Raw genomic sequence first — 17,740 nt, forward strand, 5'->3', positions numbered from 1 at the left:
TTAATCTTTGAGGTTTTGATGGCACGTGGCATCCGCGGCTATGTGAGGGGGGAAAAAAGCACATAAAGAGGCTTCATTTCTCCTTTCTGCCTTTTAAGCCTTCAGACTGAAACAAGGCGCTGCTTTCATGGCCGGTTTTATCTTGGTCGAACATTTTCTGCCAGAACTCAAACCACACGGCTTCTCCACCACAGATTTATTTCTCTGAATGGTGCAAAAAAAAAATACAATTGAAATCCTACTATGAAAGATGTTAAGTTGATAAAAGAAATGTTCCACCAATGTAAAATGACTTCATATATATGTTAAAATTCAAGTTAAAGTCCTTTTTAAGTCTATTTCCGTTGTTTGGGGAAGTTTCAGAAGCTCCAGTATCACTGAATTAGTCCTCCACGGTATGTGATTTCTCTCATTTTGCTGCTAATTGTAGAAAAATGAAGCCTAGCTTGAATGAAATACAAGATCCCGCTGGTAGTTAATCACTCCCACACATAGATGGCACACAAATCTAAGCTTCTACAAAAAACACAAGGCACGACGCAGAGGTGAAGGATGCTGGTTCGAATCTCACTGCTCATGAGTATATCTGGCGGTGCGTTCCATGCTGATGCAGCTGTTAGCGGACGATAAGCGACTGTGAGGGTTTCATAGCGTTGCTCTCGTGACACGCCTTCTCCCTGTGGTCTTCACAGCAACAGCTGGCTCAGCTGCAGAAGGAAAAGTCTGAGATCCTCAAGAACCTGGCTCTCTACTATTTCACCTTTGTAGATGTCATGGAGTTCAAGGTGAGGGGGGGGGTGGAGGGGAGACACAGAATTCACTTTGCAGGACACGTGGAAGGATTTCAAGTCGGGGATTATAATGAGTCTCCTTCTCATCAGGACCACGTGTGCGAGCTGCTGAACACTATCGACGCCTGCCAGGTCTTCTTTGATATTGTAAGTAAATCGCTGTGTTTGTGGTGCATCTATGTCCACCGCAATAAGTGTCCACTTTTACAGTGAAAGCGCTAAATCGCTTACCCCACTTGTCCATTAGCCTGCATGGGGGTAACCATGACAACCAGCAGCACTGCAATGGAGGATTTTAGGGTTGTGTTCATGCTACAGAAGCTGCTCACCCTTTTCTGGCTTTCACAAGACATTGTAGGCTCCTCCCCTCAAGAACAGTCTCCACTCACCCAGCTAGCACTCTTTAGGCTCCTCCCCTCAGGAAAAGTCTCCACCCACCCAGCTAACACTCTTTAGGCTCCTCCCCTCAAGAACAGTCTCCACTCACCCAGCTAGCACTCTTTAGGCTCCTCCCCTCAGGAAAAGTCTCCACCCACCCAGCTAACACTCTTTAGGCTCCTCCCCTCAGGAAAAGTCTCCACCCACCCAGCTAACACTCTTTAGGCTCCTCCCCTCAGGAATAGTCTCCACCCACCCAGCTAACACTCTTTAGGCTCCTCCCCTCAGGAAAAGTCTCCACCCACCCAGCTAACACTCTTTAAGCTCCTCTCCTCAGGAAAAGTCTCCACCCACCCAGCTAACACTCTTTAGGCCCCTCCCCTCAGGAAAAGTCTCCACCCACCAGACTCTTTAGGCTCCTCCCCTCAGGAATAGTCTCCACCCACCCAGCTAACACTCTTTAGGCTCCTCCCCTCAGGAAAAGTCTCCACCCACCCAGCTAACACTCTTTAGGCTCCTCCCCTCAAGAAAAGTCTCCACCCACCCAGCTAACACTCTTTAGGCTCCTCCCCTCAAGAAAAGTCTCCACCCACCCAGCTAACACTCTTTAGGCTCCTCCCCTCAAGAAAAGTCTCCACCCACCCAGCTAACACTCTTTAGGCTCCTCCCCTCAAGAAAAGTCTCCACCCACCCAGTTAACACTCTTTAGGCTCCTCCCGTTCAGGAAAAGTCTCCACCCACCCAGTTAACACTCTTTAGGCTCCTCCCATTCAGGAAAAGTCTCCACCCACCCAGCTAACACTCTTTAGGCTCCTCCTCTCAGGAAAAGTCTCCACCCACCCAGTTAACACTCTTTAGGCTCCTCCTCTCAGGAAAAGTCTCCACCCACCCAGTTAACACTCTTTAGGCTCCTCCCCTCAGGAAAAGTCTCCACCCACCCAGCTAACACTCTTTAGGCTCCTCCCCTCAGGAAAAGTCTCCACCCAGCCAGCTAACAGATTTTTTAAGCTCCTCCCCTCAGGAAAAGTCTCCATGAGACGCCAATAGACTCTATAGGCTCCTCCCACACCAGGAAGAAGGTTCCACCGCAGCTTCTTTCCAGAAGCTGTAAGACTCATGGACAATCTGCCCTCGGCTGTAATTCTGAGCCACGCCATCATATTGTACAATTTATTTCCTGTTGTTATTTGCTGTACTATTTAACCGAGAGTCCTATATTCTTGTTTATTTTATGCTTTTATTCTCTAACCTCGTGTACTTTCGCTTGCATGTGGAAAAATTACAATGAAACGGAAGATTCTGACAAGGTGACAAAACTCTAATCATCACTGGCACACTGGGACATATTATTATTTATTTATTTATTTATTTTTATCACGAGGCATCATGCAGGCTGTGTCATGTCACGATCACAGCTCTTTGGCTGAGGCTCCATCCTTTCTTGTAATCTTCCTTGTCTCCTTTTGACTCCCATCAGACGGTGAACTTTGACCTCACCAAGAACTACCTGGACCTGGTGGTGACTTACACTACGCTGATGACCATCCTGTCTCGCATTGAGGAGAGGAAGGCCATCATCGGACTCTACAACTACGCCCACGAGATGACGCATGGAGCCAGGTGACACACACACACACACACACACGCACACACACACACACACACACACACACACACGACACACACACACACACACACACACACGAATGAGAAAACATCAAATGATGTGACATTTAAAGCAGTCCTCTGCTGTCCTGTAGGAGACTGAGTGACGGTTGTGATGTGTGTGTTTAGTGACCGGGAGTACCCCCGGCTGGGCCAGATGATCGTGGATTATGAGAACCCGTTGAAGAAGATGATGGAGGAGTTTGTTCCTCATGGAAAGGTGAGTTGACCTTCGCTTGGTTTGCCTGTTCCTGCTGCGGCGTCCTGTTGGCTGTGCTGTTGTGGAGCACTCTTAATGTCCAACACAGTGAGTTTCCACGGTGCGTCCTGAGGTTTAGATGTTTCATTAGAAACATTTAGCTCCGTCAGAAAGTGGAACAGCGTTCACAGGAAACATGCCTGGTTTAAGGTACGCGGCAAAAAGTTTTGAAAGCGACGTTTCCACGAAACTTGTACATCTGTAGCATCAAACCTGCTGCAGCCTTGTGTGAAAAGCACAACAATAGTTTAGCGCCACCACAAGTACCCAACCTGTTTCAGTGTTTTCGTGTCGTCTTACTCCTCCAGACATCATTCTGCCAGTGAAGTGTTGTGGGTGTCCCTCTCCTCTGTGCAGTCGCTGTCCGACGCCCTGATCAGCCTCCAGATGGTTTACCCTCGGAGGAATCTGTCCGCCGACCAGTGGAGGAACGCCCAGCTGCTCTCTCTGATCTCTGCTCCCTCCACCATGCTCAACCCTGCTCAGTCCGACACGGTCAGGGTCCTCACCGCTAACCCTTCCTTCCTTTGACCACGTTTCTAAAGTCTGTGCCGCGGGCCCGCCACCAGATCGAAGGGCTGTTCTGATGTCGCTGCTGGAAGTGAAAGTCTGATGACCTCTTTCTTTGAAAAATCATTGCTCACCCACAAATTAGTGTCTGTAATAATAATAATAATAGTGTTTGTGCACATGCACTCTAAAACACATCAATGTTCAGTTTCCATAGTTTTCAGATCATTCAGGTGATCACATGTAAACAGCATATTGTGATAACACATAGTATGAAATCAGATTACCACACTGAGATTACTCCCTAAGACACCTCAATAATACATCGACCATGCATGCTTTAAAGATGAGATGGATTTCTCGTTCAACCAGAGGAAATCACTAAACGCAGCCAACACACAGCTGCTATATATATATATATATATATATATATATATATATATCTCCACTGCTTTATTCAACAACAAAAGGATCTTGCATTGTTACATACGCCGACAGAAATCTGATAATGTACAAAGCAAGTATTCCTGAAGTGCATATAAACACATCATCGCCTTTTTATTTATTTGTTTGTGGTCATGTAATCGTGCTCATCGACTGAGTCTCGTTGGCAGAAGCAACATTTTCAGATCCGCTCTCGATTCTAATTGGCCTCTCAGGCCCCGTTTCCACCGCTTCTCCAGTCGGAGCGCTTCATTTCAGAAAAGCGTCACGTTCACACTACAAGCGTTTGAGAACAGATCCCCACCGAAATGACGGGAGACTTGCTTCATGCATGGCGACGGTGTCACCCACCTTTCCTCTGAATCCTCCCGTGTTCTCTCTGTTCAGATGCCATGTGAATACCTTTCCCTGGACACCATGGAGAAGTGGATCGTTTGTAAGTGTCTGAGTTGGCTCTTTTTCGGTCGATTATCGGGCTGGCTGACATTTGTCCTGACGTTGTGCTGCGTTGTGGCTGCAGTCGGTTTCATCCTGTGCCACGCCGTGCTGAACAGCGACGCCGCCGCCCTGTCGCTGTGGAAGCTGGCCCTGCAGAGCTCCACCTGCCTCTGTCTCTTCAGGGACGAAGTCTTTCACATCCACAAGGCTGCAGAGGACCTCTTCGTCAACATCAGAGGGTCATTCTCACACACATGCAACACACTCGACGTGGCAGAGAACACGCCGACGGTATAGGTCAACAAATTGTAAGGAAAAAGAAATTAGTTCAAGCAGAACATCAGATTCCATCCATCTATAATGTAACACTGGTCTCATCTACTTCCAAGACGGAGTTTCACTCTTTCTTTGTGCTTTTAGATGATTAAAAAAATGTTTTTCCAACTGAAACAAGTTAATGTGAGTAGTTTTAGAAGCTTGTTTCTGTTTACTTGACCAGAAAGCAGCTTGTTTCTAAGATAACATGTTTTGTGAACACCAGCCTGACGAGCTCTTGTCGCCACACATTCATGGTCAGTATATTCATGATCAATTACTTCACTCATATCTCTGCTCTGTAGCCAGTCACAGCTCTTGGCTTGTGTGCTCTTAACCATAAGGCCGTTTATGATAGCGAGAAAACTCCCAAACTGTCAGAAAGCAGAGAAAAAAGTACAGTACTATTAGACACACAATAACATTAAATGACATTATAATATAATAGAGATGCCAGAATCTCTCGCTCGTTAAAAATGGATCAATTCTAAATACGTCCAGTCATAAATATTAATTTCCCTCCATTTAAATAGCGACAAAACTGAGTCGGTTTTATTTGGTGAAAATGTCTCGTCGTATTTGGATTCTTTATCCTCAAAGCGAAAACAATCTGTGGAGAACCTCGGAGTGGTTTTTCGGTAGCAGTTTAAATTTGACAAACATATTGACAGTTTTTAATCAACTCCTTGACCTTGAAAGGACAATTCATGCTTTTATCAGCTCATGAATTGATCATTGTAATGCACTTTATGTTGGCGTCCCTCACCCGCCTCCAATTGGTGCAAAATGTTTTTAAACAAACACATCCAGTCGTCAGCTCATCACCACAATCATATTTACAACATATTTATTCAGACTGGCTTTTAATACTCAGTAATTTTATTTTGAGTCCATTTGACTTTACTCTTGTTCTCTTTTAATTCTTGTCTTTCTCATTTTACTGTCTTGTTTTTGGTCACTTTGAGTGTTGCAAAGAGCTCAATGTTGATTGATTGATAAATCGAACCAATGCAGCCATAAAAGGGTTAAAAGGGTCAGTTTTTACTTCCGGGTTCAGCCCAATATTGTTTTTCCCATCCAGTCCAGGCTGATCTCGGAGCAGAACGAAGAGGCTGATCATCTAGAAATGATGACCAGATGTTTCCTTTTGGTGTGTTTTCCAGATACAACAAGCGCATCAACGACATCCGAGAGTGCAAAGAGCAGGCCCTGTCACACGCGTACGTACCTGAATCCCTCCCCCTCCTGCAGACGCCGGCTGCAGCTCTTCATCAGACACACTCACAAAAGCATCTTTTTTAGGGCGTTCGTCTGCAGTGGCGCAGCGTATTGTTTCCGCCCCCCCTTTCCCTCCTTTCACCCTCACTACGTGTTCCGTCTCGGTCCTCCCGCCGCCGGGCCTCGCCTCGTTGTCCTGCCAGTGTTGTGTCGTCTTCCCGCTGTGACGCTCCGCTCTGCCTCTTCACAGAGGCTCCATGCACAGAGAGAGACGCAAGTTCCTGCGGTCGGCCCTGAAGGAGCTGGCCACCGTGCTGGCCGACCAGCCGGGACTGCTGGGCCCAAAGGTGACGGTTCATACGACAACACCCTGGATGTCTGCAGCCATTCATTTCACTGACCAACACCCCTTTTTACAGATCAGGACTTTGTTTGCATTGTAGCTTAAAAAGAATAATAAAAAAAAAAAGTTCACCTGGTGATTCTTTTTGAAGCAACGAGACAGATTACAGTGAGTCCTTTGGAAAATAACATAATATGAAGTCATGTTCAACGTGGATACTTTGACAGCAACATGACGTTAATATTTTGAAACTGACTTTCGTTTGATTTGTGTAACGCCGCTAACAAGACAGTCATCTCAAGGCACTTTTACACATAAAAAGACAATAATATTACACATGAGCAGCAGCAAGACAAAAAAAAAGACAGACTGTAATGGAGACAGACAAGAGCAAGGGTGTCTAACATCAGGCCTGTGGACCAAACCCGGCCCGCAACAGGCTCCCGTCCGGCCAAACCAGCAAGAAAATGATAACAGAAGAAAGAAAGCACGACACAACACTGAGACCCGAGCTGAGATATCGGTGGTGCGGCCATGGAAACGTCTTGCTATCAAACTAAGGTTCAGAGCCATGCTGTCAGGGAGGAGTTTATAAAAACACCCAACCGTGCAACAAGACAGATTTTCTGTACATTTCACTGTCTTTTCACCAGAAGGTTCCATTTAAACTGGCTTCATGTTGAGATTGGAGTCGTTTTCTGTAGTAACAGTGTGGTTTTTGTGAAAATATCGACATTTTCATCACGTATACTCTGCAACACATCAAAAAAACACTTCAGTGTTTAAATCTAAAGGTTAGGTTGAGTCTGTTTTACTGGCTGGCCCAGCTTGGATGATTATTTTTGGAACCTGTTTGACCCTCCTGGTCCAGAGAGACAGGATGTTAGTGATATTGTGTCACACGGCGAGTTTGAAAGGAAAGGAGCTCACAACACTTCAATATCACCGTCATTAGTTTCTAAACATAGTCGGGCAGACAGTCTCCCTCCAGATGGAAACGTTCATAAATATTAATGACTAAACGTATTACTGCATATGTGTGATTCATATATAGGTTCATCTGCAAACGTGCGTCGGAGGCTGTGAGAATAAAGTCGGTGGCAGGTGCCGTTTGTACTTTTCTCCGGAGAGTTCCTGACACGTCCTTTCTCCTCTGGTCTGGTGTTTCTGATCCTCCAGGCGTTGTTCGTGTTCATGGCGTTGTCGTTCGCCCGCGACGAGATCATCTGGCTGCTTCGCCACGCCGACAACATCCAGAAGAAAAGCACCGACGACTTCATCGACAAGTGAGTGCGTCCGCGGGCCGGCGCGCGGCTTTAGTCATCACGCCCCGTCCCGCTTCATTGCGTGCGTTGTTTTTTTGTTTTGTATTTTGCAGACACATAGCGGAGTTGATCTTCTACATGGAGGAGCTGCGAGCTCACGTCAGGAAGTACGGCCCGGTGATGCAGCGGTACTACGTGCAGTACCTGTCGGGGTTTGACGCCGTGGTGCTGAACGAGCTGGTGCAGGTGGGAACGCACAACCTGAGCCTCTGGCACTTCGGCCTCGTTTACATGTACCCGGGTTTTTTACAAAAAACGATATTTCCCTCCTCTACGTTTACAAAAAAAATCTAATCTTCATTGACACGGATCCGCATATCCACCTGCTTCAGAGCGATGAGCAGCCAGACCTGTAGGGGGCGGTGTAACGACAAGCATGAAGACGCGATAGTCAAAGAATGTAGAGGTCATGAATTAGGAGGTGGATCTCAGCCGAGCCACTTTAGATTCAAACAGATACTCAGAGTTTTTCTAAATCTCGGTGGCCGCAATTTTCAGGAATCGTCGTTTGTGGAGACTCGTGGCTGCGTTTATGTGTAAATGCAATAAACACAGAAATATCAACGTTTTTTGTTTGTTTGTTTTAAATACCCAGGTACATGTAAATGTGACTTTTGTAAAAACATCATCAGGAGCTTCCAGGGTAGACAATTAAAACAATAATGTCACGTCTTTTCTGGGTATTCCTCAAGAAATCATATTAGACACTGATATGGAACTTCAGTGTTCCAGTTTTTAATGTATTTAATATATTCTATTTTGAATATCTTGTAATAATTTAAAGAAGCTGTAGACTAGAGGTTGTGGTGTAAACCTGGAGGGAGGTTCTCCCAACCACAGTGGAGTGGGGGTGTGGGGGCGTGTCGTGGGGTGGGGGGGTGGGCGTATACCATAGTGTAGCATAGTATAGTATAGCATAGCAGATAATTTCTTCATTAGTCAATGAATGCTACCACTTACTATTAATACATATTAAATCCCTTTAAATGTCCCACTGAACATGATAATCTAATAGATGTTTGATGTTATCTTCAGTCTTTATGGATTTCATTTCCATTAACATGAAGTGTACATTATGTGTACTCTCTAATCTCTCTCGTCACCAACCGTCCACTTTTACTGTGGTTTTTAAAAACTGAGAGAAAATATTGGCGTCCTGTGACTCAACGTGTTGAAAAGAGATTCTCACACATGACTCCTCCCTCAGTGGAGGTCCGACAAGCACATTTTCTTCACTTCACAAACCGATGATCAAAACGTCTGAGGGAATCGGTGAAAATCCTCCTTTGACCTTTCTGTCGCCGTGTGGAAGAAGTTCCAGACGTACCTTTGCCATCTGATGTCTGTACGAGTTGTGGCGGAAGCTGTAAGCTCATCTTTTTCCATTTCAACTTCTCTGTCCTGTCTTTGTGCTGCAGAACTTGTCCGTGTGTCCGGAGGACGAATCCATAATTATGTCTTCATTTGTCAACACCATGACTTCTCTGAGCGTCAAGCAAGGTAAACATCGGCTTCTTCCCCCGTCAGTCACTGGCGGATTGGCAGAAGTCGCTTCGTATTGACAGATTTGGGAACGTCGTTGTGTTTCAGTGGAGGACGGAGACGTTTTTGACTTCAGAGGAATGAGACTGGACTGGTTCAGACTGCAGGTACAAACTCTTTCAAATGTCTCCTTGAATCCACGACAACATTTCAAATGAAATCGGGGGTTTTTTTGGCATTTTCGATTCAGACACGTTTACACAGAAAACTGCAGGAACACTAAAACCGATGTAGTTTTCATGTTTGGCCACAAGATGGTGTAGTTTTTCTCGGAATTGTGTTTCTGGTGACTCCGAGCACCGTCGTCGTGTGAACGGAGCCAAAATGCAGGGAAAGTAGTGGCGTGACGGGGGGGTTTCCTCTCTGCAGGCCTACACCAGCGTTTCCAAAGCCAGCCTGGGCATCGCCGACCACAAGGAGCTGGGCAAGATGATGAACACCATCATCTTCCACACCAAGATGGTGGACTCTCTGGTGGAGATGCTGGTGGAGACGTCAGACCTGTCCATATTCTGGTGAGCTCAGGCCGACACGTGAGGCAGGAGCTCTGCAGATACACGGTTTAACCATCTTTGTGTGTGTGCGTGTGTGTGTGTGCGTGTGCGTGTGCGTGCGTGTGTAGTTTCTACAGCCGTGCTTTCGAGAAGATGTTCCAGCAGTGCTTGGAGCTTCCCTCACAAAGCCGACACTCCATCTGCTTCCCTCTGCTCTGCACACACTTCATGTCCTGCACACACGAGCTCTGTCCTGAGGAGGTAAACACACACACACACACACACACACACACACACACACACACACACACACACACAGAGCGCTGCAGTCTTACGAGGTAAGAACAGGTGGGGTGACGTTCGGTTGGTTTGATAGTTCAGCTTGTCGTCTTTCCCATGACGGTGACAGAAGCTAGTCGTTCCATCACAAACCCAGTAAAAGGAGTGAAGAACGTGATAAAAACATGTCCGGAGGTGACTTGGCGTTAGCACAACCTGGTTAGAAAGGCGTCTGCAGTAAGTGGAGCAGGCGATGGGGCGAGGGACAGGATCCTGGCCATCGCTCACCTCCTGTGGTTGTGAGGAGAGTCCGAGGAAGTGCCACATCGTCAACGCATAAAAAGTTGGGAAAATGTCAATATGTATGTGAAACATCCTTCCAAGTCTTCGTACAACGTGTGGTTTCCTCATTACTGCGTCACACTACTGAAACTTGACAGGTTTGGGTGAAATGTGGAGGTGACAGGTCAGAAGGCACCAGAAGGTTTTGTGACGGGACCGACTCCTGTGTCCTCAGCGTCACCACATAGGAGACCGCAGTCTGTCGCTGTGCAACATGTTCCTGGACGAGATGGCGAAACAGGCCCGGAACCTGATCACTGACATCTGCACTGAGCAGTGTACCCTGAGTGACCAGGTAGGACCACAGACCCTGGAGGGCTTCCTTCTGTCCTTCTGTCCTTCTGTCCTTCTGTCCTCCCATTTTAATTCCTTCTCTTTCCTTCCTTCATCCCCTACCGCCTTCTTTACTTCCGTACTGATTTCCTTTCTTTCCCTCCTTCCTTGCTTCCTTCCTTCCTCCCATCTCCACTCTTTGCCCCCCATCTTTCCATCAGATTATATTCTCTCACCCCCAAGTCTTCACTCTGATCTTTATACAAACTGAGTTTCATGCCGCCAGCGGTTCCTAAACCGACGCCACCGCGTCGCCTGACATAATGATCCTTGTAATTCCACTACGCTCCACAAGGTGGTGTAGTGAGCTACGTAGTGTTAACAAGTCAGAGCATACAAAGTGTGCCCACATGTTCCCGCTCAGCTCCTGCACACTCCAGGTGGTTGTTTCTCTCACCGTGTCGTACTCTGCGTCCGTTCCTCGCCAGCTGCTGCCGAAGCACTGCGCCAAGACCATCAGCCAGGCCGTGAACAAGAAGAGCAAGAAGGCAACGGGGAAGAAGGGCGAGCCGGAGCGCGAGAAGCCGGGAGTGGAGAGCATGAGGAAGAACAGACTGCTGGTCACCAAGTCAGTACCGACAGATCGCCCTCGCTCTGCTAATGTTAGCTCATTGCTATCGATCGCCTCGCTAATATTAATAATAGATTAACGACCTCGTTGTTGGCTGCAATAAATTCCCATTAGTGCCATTAGAACATGGCCCTTTGTTCACGTTAGCAGTAGTCTGAGCACTATAAACAGATCTCAGTGAAGCCGGTGGTTTTGTAATCTGATTACAGACCAGTCTTCACTGTGGAGACTAAAGTTTCTCTTCTGAGTGCTTTTTAACTACATCGAGTCTGAATAATGAATAATGAGCCTTTCTAGTCACAATACGAACAAAGTCAATGATGATATGAACCATTTTCGTTATCATAATGTATTATTGTTGTTGTTGTTGTTGTTATTGCAGCAAAACTTTATTTATGGAGCTTTTCTCAAAGGACTGTCCAACAGATTCTTAATTTCTTCGTTGATGACAATCATTTAAACAAATGTTTCCACTTTTCCATAAACTGACAACAAAACCAACCATAGGACAAGTTAGAAATGTAAAGAAAACATCTTTAGAGACATAGAATCAATAGTATGTGTTTAATCTCGGCTTTATCACCACTGGCACGTTCAGCACTATTAATATTATTGTTTTGTTGTTTATTTTATTTATATAGAAAAAAGATAAACAGGGAATAAGAATCAGATCCACCCTATTTAAACGTACTTTATATGACTGTTCTGTTAGAAATAAGTTCATTAGGTCAGTAAATGAAAAATTCATTTTTATAATAATTTGGTGGAGACTTTGAAGAATATTCCAAGGTCAATGTCTTAATTCTATTTTGTGTCTTATTATTATTGAGACTTTTTGATGTGTGAAAATGTACAAAAATCAAAGAAACACGTATTTTATCACCACACTTCTTAAAATATTGTTTGTATGAAAACTGTTCTTTAAAACTTCTGTGTGTGTGTGTGTGTGTGTGTGTGTGTGTGTGTGTGTGTGTGTGTGTGTGTGTGTGTGTGTGTGTGTGTGTGTGTGTGTGTGTGTGTGTGTGTGTGTGTGTGTGTGTGTGTGTGTGTGTGTGTGTGTGTGTGTGTGTGTGTGTGTGTGTGTGTGTGTGTGTGTCTCTCTCTCTCTCTCTCAGCCTGGACAAACTGCACACGGCTCTGTCTGAACTCTGCTTCTCCATCAACTACGTTCCCAACCTGGTGGTGTGGGAACACACCTTCACACCCAGAGAGTACCTCACCTCTCACCTGGAGATCCGATTCACCAAGTAAACACACACACACACACACACACCTTCAGACCACATTAAGTCTCATAACCCGCCAAACAAGTCCAGCGTAATGTGACTTATAGTCCCGAAGACTCTTCAGCACTATTTGAGAATGAAATCACTATTGCAATGCTAATCAAGAAATGTTCCCTTTACATGTACGTGTGTATTGTTGTAAATACGTAGTGAGTTTCCCTCCTGATTTAAAAAGGAAAAGGCTGATATAAAAGAAAGGACTCTGGGTCTGGACCTCACCCTGTGGTCGGTCTGCAGGTCCATCGTGGGGATGACCATGTACAACCAGGCCACCCAGGAGATCGCCAAGCCCAGCGAGCTGCTGACCAGCGTGCGGGCCTACATGACGGTGCTGCAGTCCATCGAGAACTACGTCACCATCGACATCACCCGGGTCTTCAACAACGTCCTGCTGCAGCAGACGCAGCACCTGGACAGCCACGGCGAGCCCACCATCACCAGCCTGTACACCAACTGGTGCGTCGCTCACACACAAATCCCCGGATTCCCCCCCGGGCGTCTCGGTTTCCCCCCCCGGTGGTCTCGGTTTCCCCCCCCTGGGCGTCTCGGTTTCCCCCCCCCGAGCGTCTCGGTTTCCCCCCCGGCGTCTCGGTTTCCCCCCCGGTGGTCTCGGTTTCCCCCCCCGGGCGTCTTGGTTTCCCCCCCCGGGCGTCTCGGTTTCCCCCCCCGGACGTCTCGGTTTCCCCCCCCCGAGCGTCTCGGTTTCCCCCCCCGGCGTCTCGGTTTCCCCCCCCGGAGTCTCGGTTTCCCCCCCCGGGAGTCTCGGTTTCCCCCCCGGGCGTCTCGGATTCCCCCCCCCCGGGGGTCTCGGTTTCCCCCCCCGGGCATCTCGGTTTCCCCCCCGGGCGTCTCGGTTTCCCCCCCCGGCGTCTCGGTTTCCCCCCCCGGACGTCTCGGTTTCCCCCCCTCGGGAGTCTCGGTTTCCCCCCTCGGGAGTCTCGGTTTCCCCCCCCGGGCGTCTCGGTTTCCCCCCCCGGTGGTCTCGGTTTCCCCCCCGGGCGTCTCGGTTTCCCCCCCCCGGGCGTCTCGGTTTCCCCCCCCCCAGGCGTCTCGGTTTCCCCCCCCAGGCGTCTCGGTTTCCCCCCCGGCGTCTCGGTTTTCCACCCCGGCGTCTCGGTTTCCCCCCCCCGGGCGTCTCGGTTTCCCCCCCCGGCGTCTCGGTTTCCCCCCCCGGACGTCTCGGTTTCCCCCCCTCGGGAGTCTCGGTTTCCCCCCCGGGCGTCTCGGTTTCCCCCCCCGGGCGTCTCGGTTCCCCCCCCCGGGCGTCTCGGTTTCCCCCCCCGGCGTCTCGGTTTTCCACCCCGGCGTCTCGGTTCCCCCCCCCCCGGTGGTCTCGGTTCCCCCCCCCCGGGCGTCTCGGTTTCCCCCCCGGGCGTCTCGGTTTCCCCCCCCGGCGTCTCGGTTTCCCCCCCCGGACGTCTCGGTTTCCCCCCCGGGCGTCTCGGTTTCCCCCCCCGGCGTCTCGGTTTCCCCCCCCCGGGCGTCTCGGTTTCCCCCCCCCCCCCCGGGCGTCTCGGTTTCCCCCCCGGGCGTCTCGGTTTCCCCCCCCTCGGTGGGCTTTGTGTGTAAAGTAGGAAGCGTTTTCCACTTTTCCAGACGACGGGATTGAAATTCCTCTCAGCTACCAAACATAATTAAAGATTTATTAACGAAACCCACAGTCGTGTTCCTGCTGCAGGCTCACTGTGTGCGTGTGTGCGTGCGTGTGCGCGTGTGTGTGTGTGTGTGTGTGTGTGTGTGTGTGTGTGTGTGTGTGTGTGTGTGTGTGTGTGTGTGTGTGTGTGTGTGTGTGTGTGTGTGTAGGTACTTGGAGACGTTGCTGCGTCAGGTCAGTAACGGACACATCGCCTACTTCCCGGCCATGAAGGCCTTTGTCAACCTTCCCACGGAGAATGAGCTGACTTTCAACGCCGAGGAGTACTCCGATATCTCTGGTACCCGGGTTTACTCATCCGTACACACACACACACACACACACACACACACACACACACACAGAGAAAAAAAGTGACAGTGTGTGTGTTGTGTTTCAGAGATGCGCTCCCTGTCGGAGCTGCTGGGGCCGTACGGGATGAAGTTTCTCAGTGAGAGTCTGATGTGGCACATTTCGTCGCAGGTCGCTGAGCTCAAGGTACATGCAACACACTTGAGACTTCGTTTCCACGGCAACGTTTCAAGTTGAAAACATCTTTTTTTTTTCCGGTTTCACTTCAGAAAAGTTTCCCGTTCACACGGCAACGTTTTGAGAACAATGTCCAGAGACGTAAAGCTGTGCAGTTAACATGTTGGACCACTAGTTGGCGCTGCATGCAGCAGAGAACAATATGTGAGGCATGACACTGGAGGAAGCGTTGTTCTGATTGCCTCTACTGAGCATGTGCAGAGTGACAGCCGCGGTGCACATGATCAGCAGCAGAGTTTCAGAAAAGCTGCGTTTTCCTCCATTTCTATAGTGATGGAGACTTTCCACAACGTTGTGGTTTCATTGACTCTGGACTCCATTGTTGTGAGAACCAACGTGGCCAAAGTTGTGTGTTTTCACTTATTCTCAACTGTAACAAGGCCTCCAGTAATAATTCGTCTTCATTTTCTGTTCTCAGATTATGTCATTGCAACATAAAACCACTGTTTATGTTCTAGTTAGAAAAATGTTGATTTGTGAAGTTGTACACATGCTTTTGCTGCTTCACATCACTTTTAATTTATTTTAAACTTCATAAAAAAACGTCTTTTGTTTGTTTTAAATAATCCCGACATCCACGTGTGTTCGCCTCCGAATGTTCTTTATGGAGACCTTCGTCTTCGCTGTGACGACACTCTGTCTGGAACAAATGTCTGTCTGTGCAGAAACTGGTGGTGGAGAACATGGAGGTGTTGACTCAGATGAGGACCAGCTTCGACAAGCCAGAGCACATGGCAGCGCTTTTCAAGAAGCTCACCTGTAAACACACACACACACACACACACACACACCTGCTTAGCACAAATGTTGGAAATTGAGATAATTAGAACAGATTTTCAGCTTCTCACCAGGTTTTACAGCTTATTTGAGTATTTTGTTAATTCTAAGTTTTCTGATAAATGCCTGTGAAGCCTTTACTCTTTATAAAGTGATTTTAATCGGTTATAATGTAAAAACATTTGGGGGGAAACGAATTAAAATAAGCCAGTAAAACACAGTTTAAAGTTTAAATTGAGCAAGAACACCAGATTCTCTCACATCTTCAGTTAAATTCCTTTAAACCAGGAGTGTCAAACTCATTCAGTTCAGCTTTATCCTGATCAGAGCCTCTGGCCGCACAGTGTCTGGCCGACGGGCCTCATATTTGACACTCCTGCTCTCCAGCATTATCCCTGAAAAACCTCTTTTCAGACACTTAGAGCGTATTTAAAGGGCCAGTATCCTGAGAATTGTGTGTATATGTGTGTGTGTAGCTGTGGACAGTGTTCTGAAGCGGATGACGATCATCGGAGTCATTCTGTCTTTCCGCTCTTTGGCTCAGGAGGCTCTGAGAGACGTAAGACACACACACACACACACATTCATCCATTCATTTGTCCTCTGCATGTCTGAATCCCCTTCAGGGGATACCAACACATCCATCCATTCATCCTCTGATGTGTGTGTGTGTGTCTCCAGGTACTTTCCTGCCACATCCCCTTCCTGGTCAGCTCAGTGGAGGATTTCAAAGACCACATTCCCCGGGAGACGGACATGAAGGTGAAGCCCCACCACACACACACACACACACACACACACACACACACACACACACACACACACACACACACACACACACACACACACACACACACACACACACGCTGCGGTGACGTTTGAAGCCTCCGTCGATCGAGTGTTTTCCTCCTCCTCCTCCAGGTGGCCATGAATGTTTACGAGCTGTCGTCAGCAGCAGGGTTACCCTGCGAGATCGACCCGGCGCTGGTGGTGGCGCTGTCCTCCCAGAAGAGCGGTGAGTCTCACACACACACACGCACACAGTTTGTGTGTGTGTGTGTGCGTGTGTGTCTTGACTTTCGTCTTGTGTCCGCACAGAGAACATCAGTCCAGAGGAGGAGTACAAGATCGCCTGTCTGCTCATGGTGTTTGTGGCCGTCTCCCTGCCGACGCTGGCCAGCAACGTGATGTCCCAGTACAGCCCCGCCATCGAAGGTCAGACTCAGTCTGCCGCGTCGGCAAAATGCCACTTCACACCGCTTTTATTACGAGTCCACCTTTTCCTCAGCCAGACGTAAATACTGCACATTGTTCAGGCAGCGGACATGTTGGTCTGCAGGTAACCAGCGTGCTGCAGTCACTTGTCACCCTTCAACAAGGAGGCGAGGCTTGTGTGTTTTCCCAGCATGCCTTGTTCCATTTAACAGGAATTCCTCTATCGAAAGACTTTCAGGACTGTGATGTTGCAGATATGTGTGTCTTAAGAACCGACCATCCGGTTCCAATCAGGCTGATTTGTGTCTTATTGATCACAACAGCTGCTCACAGAATGTTCCTCTCCCTCCGTCCCGCTCCGCCCACTTCCTCGTCACGACCACGTGGAGGAAGATTTGGTTTAATGCAGGGATGTGAAGCGTAAGGCCTTGCAAGTGGCTCCAGTCCAGTCTAAACACCAAGAAAATAGGAAACATTTCATGGGAGACGTTGATTATTAAACACGACACTGAGAACTGTGTGTGTGTGTGTGTGTGTGCTGCTGCCATGAAGCCTCAACATCTTTATTAGAGTTTGTAAAAACACCCAGAATGCAACGGCGACAGAAGTTTCCTGGACATTTGACTGTATTTTTCTCCAGAAGGTTCCGTTAAAAATGGTCATCGTGGTGCTGGTTCTCAGTATGAACAGGCTGCTAACCGCTGGCCTCTGCTGCAGGCTAAAAGTCAAATCGCATGTCTTCTATTAGCGCTCGTTTAGTGTGTTAATGAATGAAGAGGGCGGTGCGGAGAGGCAGCCATCAGATCAGAGGTCTGCGAGGCAGAAACACAGACTGTGGGAAACATAAATGTCCTCCTCACCGCGCGGCGCCGGGCTGCATGTAAATCACATCGACCTTTCTGCCCTCGGATTGATTCATTCCCGCGCTCCGGAGCCACATCAACGTCTTCATTATGTACACCGCGTGAATTATTAATGGCCTCAAAGGTCTGTTTACGCAGTCTGACCTGTGTGGAGCCGCGCCGTTTGAGCT

The 17,740-nt window shown here is 48.2% G+C and overlaps 1 protein-coding gene across 3 annotated transcripts in view; it reads left to right on the forward strand.

Moving 5' to 3' along the window:
* Positions 1-17,740, forward strand: part of nckap1 (NCK-associated protein 1) — a 38,238-nt gene that overhangs the window by 18,178 nt on the left and 2,320 nt on the right. For 2 of the 3 annotated variants that reach the window (XM_080508075.1, XM_080508074.1), the window contains 26 exons: positions 693-785; positions 882-938; positions 2,647-2,789; positions 2,964-3,054; positions 3,451-3,588; positions 4,435-4,483; positions 4,568-4,724; positions 5,964-6,020; positions 6,269-6,365; positions 7,541-7,647; positions 7,740-7,872; positions 9,105-9,186; positions 9,277-9,335; positions 9,598-9,743; positions 9,851-9,983; positions 10,519-10,638; positions 11,105-11,244; positions 12,363-12,494; positions 12,771-12,989; positions 14,337-14,467; positions 14,567-14,664; positions 15,381-15,474; positions 15,969-16,051; positions 16,174-16,254; positions 16,414-16,507; positions 16,591-16,707. In XM_080508075.1, the coding sequence (XP_080364201.1) occupies positions 693-785; positions 882-938; positions 2,647-2,789; positions 2,964-3,054; positions 3,451-3,588; positions 4,435-4,483; positions 4,568-4,724; positions 5,964-6,020; positions 6,269-6,365; positions 7,541-7,647; positions 7,740-7,872; positions 9,105-9,186; positions 9,277-9,335; positions 9,598-9,743; positions 9,851-9,983; positions 10,519-10,638; positions 11,105-11,244; positions 12,363-12,494; positions 12,771-12,989; positions 14,337-14,467; positions 14,567-14,664; positions 15,381-15,474; positions 15,969-16,051; positions 16,174-16,254; positions 16,414-16,507; positions 16,591-16,707 (2,851 nt within the window). The remainder of the gene's footprint in view (positions 1-692; positions 786-881; positions 939-2,646; positions 2,790-2,963; positions 3,055-3,450; positions 3,589-4,434; positions 4,484-4,567; positions 4,725-5,963; positions 6,021-6,268; positions 6,366-7,540; positions 7,648-7,739; positions 7,873-9,104; positions 9,187-9,276; positions 9,336-9,597; positions 9,744-9,850; positions 9,984-10,518; positions 10,639-11,104; positions 11,245-12,362; positions 12,495-12,770; positions 12,990-14,336; positions 14,468-14,566; positions 14,665-15,380; positions 15,475-15,968; positions 16,052-16,173; positions 16,255-16,413; positions 16,508-16,590; positions 16,708-17,740) is intronic. The other variant, XM_080508076.1, reaches the window with a different exon arrangement.

The sequence above is a fragment of the Blennius ocellaris genome (assembly GCF_963422515.1).
Source record: "Blennius ocellaris genome assembly, chromosome: 13".
Lineage (NCBI taxonomy): Eukaryota > Metazoa > Chordata > Actinopteri > Blenniiformes > Blenniidae > Blennius > Blennius ocellaris.